The sequence below is a fragment of the Telopea speciosissima genome, unplaced genomic scaffold (assembly GCF_018873765.1).
Source record: "Telopea speciosissima isolate NSW1024214 ecotype Mountain lineage unplaced genomic scaffold, Tspe_v1 Tspe_v1.0408, whole genome shotgun sequence".
NCBI lineage: Eukaryota > Viridiplantae > Streptophyta > Magnoliopsida > Proteales > Proteaceae > Telopea > Telopea speciosissima.
The window spans coordinates 225-7,997 of NW_025317744.1; the positions used below are offsets into that span (position 1 = coordinate 225).

The following is a 7,773-nucleotide window of genomic DNA, read 5'->3' on the forward strand; positions in this document are numbered from 1 at the left end:
TTCTCCTATTTATATTGGAGCAACAACAAATTCCTAACAATCCTAACAAACTAACAGCTGTACCCAAAATAGCTAACAACCTTATTCCCCCTACATGATCATGATGTAATCATTTGCCCAAACTGGTAATTTCCTAATTCTTCTCCCATTTGATGGATTGTCTGTTGCCCAAGTGGCTTCTTGCTGAACCTGTGCACTTGAGTCTTCTAACTGAATATGACTTTGATTCTCCTCCACGTGTGCACTATTTGTGTCATTCGACCCCTCTTGAAAAGGAACCTTGTCCTCAAGGTTTAGTGTAGGATTAGCAGCCAAGAACTCTTCTCTGTTTTCCCAAGAAGTGTCTTCTAGAGGAAGACAGTGCCACTGAACCAATACTTGAGAAATCCATCGGTCTTTAACCCAAACAGTGCGCTGCCCAAGAATAGCCAAAGGCAAAATGACAGGGTGATTAGCAAAAGTAATAGCAGGTAATGGGGCCACAGTAGTAGATGTAGGATCTCCCTTGTAAGCCTTCAGCTGAGATACATGAAACACAGGATGTAATTTTGAGTAATCAGGCAACTGTAACTTGTAAGCAACCACTCCAACCTTCTCCAAGATTTGGTAAGGCCCATAAAATCTTTTACTGAGTTTATGACAATGCCGAGCAACTAGAGACTGCTGCTTATAGGGCTGCAATTTAAGTAATACCCAATCCCCTGCCTGAAATGAGACCTCTCTCCTATGGCTGTCAGCAAGGTTCTTCATTCGCTGCTGGACTTGTAGTAGATTATTCTTGAGCTGCTGTAATAAGGTCCTCCTATCAGTGAGCAAACTATCCACAGCCTCCAGAGAAGAATCACCAGCATACAATGGAAGCGTAGGTGGACTGCGGCCATAGACTGCTTGATAGGGAGACATTTTAATGGAGGAATGATAAGAAGAATTGAACCAGTACTCAGCCCAAGACAAATACTTCACCCAATACTGAGGATGCTCAGATGTAAAACATCGCAAATATTGTTCTAAACTCCTATTAACAACCTCAGTCTGCCCATCTGTTTGAGGGTGATAGGAAGTACTGAAATTCCATGAAGTACCACTGAGTTGAAACAATTGTTTCGTCTCTATCACTCACAATGGATTTTGGAAATCCATGATGTTTGACTACCATATCCACAAACAACTGAGCAACGGAGCTAGCATTGAACTTTGATGGAAGAGGACCAAAATGCACTGCTTTGGTCAACCTGTCAACAACTACTAGTATGACCGAGTATCCTCGAGAAAGAGGCAAGCTTGTGACAAAGTCCATAGAGATGTCTTCCCAGATTTGATCAGGTATAGGAAGGGGTTGTAGGAGGCCAGCTGGTTTGGAAGTTGCATACTTGACCTGCTGACAAGTCAAACAACTTGCAACAAACTTAGTAATATCAATCCTCATCCTAGGCCAAATAAAATTAGCTGAAATTGGCATGAAAGTCTTGTTGATACCCCCATGACCAAACTATTGTGATACAATTGAAACAACTCCTGCCTGAGTGGTGAGTGAGAAGAAATTCGCAATTTACCTTTAAAAAATAGTAGACCATCTCTAATAGTATAATTCAGATCAGAAAGAGTACCATTTTGGATGGCCTGATGCAAAGTCTGCCACTTAGAATCCTCCACATTCTCCTTCCTAATTGCAGCCAACAATTCAGTCTGGACCATAGAACAAGCATAAGACATTTGGGAACCAGAACCCATCACCTCAGGTATTCTGGACAATGCATCAGCGACCTTGTTCTCCTTGCCAGGTTTATAGCTGATTGTATAAGTAAATCCCAACAGCTTTGTAAGATAACACTGTTGCTCTGGTGTTTGAATGACCTGCTCCATCAAATGCTTTAAGCTCTTGTGATCAGTTCGTATCACAAAACTCCTACCAATCCGATATTGCCTCCACTTCTTAACAGCTTGAGTAATGGCAAAGAGCTCTCTTACATAAGTAGAAGCTGCTCGCATTTGACAACTCAACTTCTTGCTAAAAAAAGCGATAGGGTGCCCCAATTGTATCAACACAGCACCAATCCCCAATCCAGATGCATCAGTCTCTAATTCAAAAGGAACATTAAAATCGGGCAATGCAAGGACTGGTAAGTTTGTCATAGCTGCCTTGAGGTTAACAAATGCAGCTGCAACCCCATCATTCCAGTGGAAACAATCTTTCTTCAGCAAATCAGTTAATGGAACAGCAAGTGATGCATAATTCCTCACAAATCTTCTGTAATAACCTGTGAGACCCAAAAACCCTCTCAAACTCTTCAAATCCTTAGGTACTGGCCAAAGAAGCATAGCTTCAATCTTATCTTTGTCAGGCTCAACTCCATGAACTGACACCACATGTCCCAAATAATCAATACAAGACTTGCCAAAATTGCATTTGGAAAGTTTTGCAAACAATTGATTCTCCTTAAGACATTTTAAAACCTGCTGCAGATGAATAACATGATCAGCAAGACAAGTACTATAAACTAATATGTCATCAAAAAACACAATGACAAACTTCCTCAAGAATGGAGCAAAAATGGAATTCATAGCAACCTGGACTGTGGAAGGAGCATTTGTCAAGCCAAAAGGCATCACCAAGAACTCATAATGGCCTTGGTGTGTCCTAAATGCTGTTTTGTGCACATCACTCTCTCTGACCCTGATTTGATGGTAACCTGCTCGAAGATCCAACTTGGAAAATAGGGAAGCTCCTTGCAATTCATCTAATAATTCATCAATTGTTGGAATCGGAAACTTGTCCTTGATAGTTGCAGCATTTAAAGCCCTGTAATCAACACAAAATCTCCATGTGCCATCTTTCTTTTTGACAAGAAGAACTGGGGAGGAAAAAGGACTGGCTATTTCGGATAATGCCATTATCCATCATTTCCTTAACCAACACCTCCATCTCATTTTTCTGAAAGTGTGGGTATCGATAAGGTCTCACATTAATGGGTTTCATCCCATTCTCCAAATGAATTTGATGGTCAAATTCTCTTGAAGGAGTTAGTGTTTTGGGTTCTTGAAACACTTCATCAAAGTTTGCTAGGACTGCTGCCAATTCGGGTGGAAGGTTGCTAGAGTTCATTACTGAATCTGCAGTAGTATGAACTTGCAAATGATAGAATGATGCCATACTACCATTCTCAGCCATCTTTCTGAGCTGCTTAAGTGACAAAGAATCCTCAATAACAAATGATTCACCCACTAACTTCACATGTTTACCAGGCCATGAGAACTCCATTGTCAATTCCTTATAGTCAGTCAAGATCGGTCCCAACAGTTCCAGCCACTGAATACCTAGTACAGCATCAGCTCCAGCAATTGGCAAAATAAAGAATTCAATGATGAATTCTGTACCATGTAAAGAGAATGGCACAGCAACACACTTTTCTTATCACACACCAAATACTGTCCATTCCCAACAAACACCTTAAATGCCTTAGTTGGTAAAATAGGCAGCTGCAAATCAATGGCCACCCTCTCTTGGATGAAATTATGGGTACTCCCTGAATCAATGAGTACTTGCACCTTCTTCGTGCCATACAAGCCTTGGAGCCTTATTGTTTTAGGACTGAATTGACCAGCTAAAGCATGAATGCTAACCTCTGGAATGACTACATCCATATTATCTTGCAAGATGTCCTCAGAAACAACAGACTCAGAATCCACAGTTAAAACATCATCCTCATTAGAAACCAACAAGAAACATTTATTCTTACATTTATGACCAGGCATATATTTTTCATCACAATAATAACACTGTCCCTTTTCTCTTTTCTCTTTTAGTTCAGCAGGTGACAATCTTTTAATTGGAGTTCTATTAACAGGATTTGGTAAAAGAAGTTTATTCGAAGAAACTATAGGAAGAGTTTGCTGTAAAATACCTTGTGGGACAGAATTAATGCCAATATTGCTAAACTTATTCCAAGGTTGCTTCCAAGATTGCTTCAAATCATTGAATTTGTCTTCCTGCAACTGAGCCAAGGCCATAGCTTGTACCAAAGAACAGAGCTGAGCCACCAATAATTCCTTCCTCGGCTCAGGTTTCAGACCCGATATGAAGAAACTTATGAGAAAATCCTCTGATAAGCCATGAATCCGAGTGGATAACTCCTCAAATGGGGCCTGATATGTTGCTACTGTAGTCACATGTTGTAATTTAGCCAATTGCCCTTTAGGATCTTCATAGATTGATGGACCAAATCTCAGTTTGAGAGCTTGTAAAAATTGAGGCCAAGAAACAATCAATTTGTTACAATGCATCCACCGAAACCAAGAGAGTGCAGGTCCCTCCATGTGAAAGGAAGATATGAGAAACCTTTGATCAGGTGGTGTCTGATGGTACTCAAAGAATTGGGCAGCTTTAAAAACCCATCCAGCAACATCAGTTCCATCAAATCTTGGTGCATCAAGTCTCATAGATCTACTCATAGCAAACTGATTAGGAGTTCGTGGAATAACCATACCCTCATGCCTTGATTCACCATCATATGTAGAACCACCATTGTTGAATTGTAAGGAATCCAATCGAGCATCAACATGAGACATGAACTGCTTCGAGGCACTGTGAAGATCTGCAAAATTGGCTTCAGTGCTCTTCTTGAATTCAGTTGAATCGTGGAGTAGAGCAGCTTGAAACGATTGCAAATTCTTAATTGCTTCATCAATCTTAGTAGATCTAGTTCTTTCTGCCATGAACTGAAGAATGGAGTTCAAAAAGCAATGAAAGCACCAAATGTTAAGAAGAGAAAGGGGGTAATTCCCTTGTAGAACCACAAACAAAAGAAAAACAGAAATCTGGAAAATTCCAGCCAAGAATCATGAGAAGAGAATGATTAAAACTAACTTTTCCTTTCTTAATAGAATGAATACAATTTCTCCTATTTATATTGGAGCAACAACAAATTCCTAACAATCCTAACAAGCTAACAGCTGTACCCAAAATAGCTAACAACCTTATTCCCCCCTACATCATCATGATGTAATCATTTGCCCAAACTGGAAATTTCCTAATTCTTCTCCCATTTGATGGATTGTCTGTTGCCCAAGTGGCTTCTTGCTGAACCTGTGCACTTGAGTCTTCTAACTGAATATGACTTTGATTCTCCTCCACGTGTGCACTATTTGTATCACCTTCCCTTCCATAGAAAACGCACTAGGATCACTCTCCACCAAATCAGACTTTGCATTAAGATTTTTAAAAATAGCACTATCTTTAGAAACCAAATGCTCCCCACAATCCTCCCCATCCACATTAGGAATCATAGCTAATGGCTGGGGGCCAACGTCATCTTCCTCCAAATCTGTTCCCTATCAAAAAGATCATTGCCTAATAAGACTGCACACGAATCTGAGTCCAGCATCATATCATCCGGGTCATAGTGAACCTCCTCCGTCAGATCTTCCAGCAACGCAAAGGCATTGGAGTGAACCAGCCCCTTAGCCTTAGATTGCCCCCCAGAATTTAACGCAGGAATTTTAAAGACCTTCTTTCCAAATCTGGATTCCCTCCCCACCAAATCGAGATCTTTTCCTTTACCCTTACCTGTAATTAAGGAATCTGCATTCAAGATTGCATCTCCAAATCCAGCAACCACCTCCGGCTGCTTAGAAGCCACACCATCACTAACCACCTGTAGAACAGCACCACCTCCGGCCAAAACTCCTTCAACATTCTCCACAGCTCCCTTCACCCGCCACTCCTTCTTTGGCCGAGAGTCTTTATGAGTTTGACCATTACTCCCAAACTTACATGTATCCAAGAGATGACCAAACACCTTACAATGTTTACATCGAGGAGGCTTCCAAACATAAACAACCTTTTGGTTAAAAATAAACCCATCATCTCCACAAACTGGAATTGATAACGGAAGCTCCTTATCTGCAGAAACTTCTACACATAAACGAGCATAAGACAACCTTGCCATGGATCTTGTCATTTTATCAGTAACAATGGGCTGCCCAACAACACTCCCAATCGAACTCAAGGCTTGAGAGGACCAATAATGAAAAGGAAGATTGGGAAGAGATATCCAAACCGGGACTGAACATAAATCAACCTTTTCCTAGCAAACATTCGGACTCCAAGGACGAAGAATCATAGGTCTTCTCTGCACATACCAAGGACCCCCTTCAAGAACTTTAATTTTATCCTCATCAAGATTAAAACGGAAGATAAAGAAACCACTGTCCAGCAAATTAACATCAACATGGCCTGAAATTCTCCATTGTTTTAACAACATGTCTCGAGCAAAAGTGAAACTTGGCCTGCCCCCAATAAAATGCCCCATAAGAGTGTTTCTCCACTTCTCAAGACCCTCCTTGATAAAAGAATCTGGGCATTTTGCAGCCAAAACTCCATCAATCTCCTCCAGTTCCACAAAAGACATCTTCAAACCCTCACCAAGCAATGAAGAAGACGACGAGGAAAAAAGGGCAGACCAAGGAAACCCCCTTCTTCTCCTTTGACACCCTAGTAGCCGAGCTTTCACCTTGCAGCCCGAAGCCTTCAGCAGTAGCAGTCTTCTCTAAACCACCACCGACCACTCCTTCCCCTAGGCCACCATCTCCAACAACACCAGCCGCACCACCAAGAGCAGGCCACTCCCCACTCCCCGAATCACCAAGCACAGCCACTTCACCACCCTCCTCACTCGATCCTTCCTTACCTCCCCCATCTTCCCTCCCACCCGAGCAGAGAAGAGGAGGAAGGCCAAGAGCCGGAGCTCTGGCCATCACCAAGATCAGTATCCAAAACCCCCCCTTTCAAAATCGCCAGAGCTTCCCTCTCCTCAAAAAAAAATTTTCGTCTTCGAATCAAAACCGTTTACTAAATGGTTGAGTTATGAGGCTGTATAATATATTTTTTGGGGGGAATGAGTCAAAATTATGGTTAGCCCACTGTGGGCCTCAAACCCACAACCATGATGTTAAGAGCCTTGCGCTCTACCAACTGAGGTAGACTGGCAATGATTTCGAATCGATACTTATTTCGGCATATGTTCATTTTTTGTTTAAATCGAATCGGGTGGGCCGTTTGGGGTTATTTGGGGATATTTCTGTACTTTTTTAGGCTTGGGCTTTTCTAAAAAGTGTCATTATCTCTTCTTAGACGTGTGGATGCGTCGTTGAGGGTCGTGACCTTCGAATCGATTCCTATTTTGACATATGTTCATTTTTGGCTTAAACCCGACCTAGTGGGTCATTTCGGGTTATTTGGGGGAATTTCTATACTTTTTTGGGTTTGGGATTCTCTAAAAAGTGTCCTTATCTCTTATTAGATGTGTGGATACGATGTTGAAGGTTGTGACCTTCGAATCGATACCTATTTCGGCATATATTCATTTTTTGTTTAAAATAGACCGGGTGGGTTGTTTGGTGTTATTTGGAAGCATTTCTGAACTTTTTTAGGTTTTGTATTTTCTAAAAATTGTCCTTATCACTTATTAGATGTGTGGATGCCATGTTAAGGGTCGTGACCTTCGAATTGATACCTATTTTGACATATGTTCATTTTTGGTTTAAACCAGACCGGGTGGGTCGTTTGGGGTTATTTGGGGGCATTTCAGTACTTTTTTGGGTTTGGTATTTTCTAAAAAGTGTCTTTATCTCTTATTAGACGTGTGGATGTGATGTTGACGGTCGTGACCTTCGAATCATTACATATTTCGGCATATGTTCATTTTTGGTTTAAATCAGACCGGGTGGGTCGATAGGGGTTATTTGGGGGCGTTTCTGTATTTTTTTAGGCTTGGG

General features: G+C 41.3%; 1 protein-coding gene across 1 annotated transcript; it reads right to left on the reverse strand.

The window, feature by feature from the left end:
• Positions 1-1,027: 1,027 nt before the first annotated feature.
• On the reverse strand, positions 1,028-6,407 carry LOC122648058. The gene is made up of 6 exons (XM_043841329.1): positions 6,093-6,407; positions 5,406-5,975; positions 5,152-5,328; positions 3,903-4,815; positions 1,477-2,357; positions 1,028-1,375 (listed from the first exon to the last, which is right to left on the reverse strand). Exons 1-6 carry the CDS (start codon positions 6,405-6,407, stop codon positions 1,028-1,030), a joined length of 3,204 nt encoding a protein of 1,067 aa, XP_043697264.1.
• Between the last annotated feature and the right edge of the window lie 1,366 nt (positions 6,408-7,773).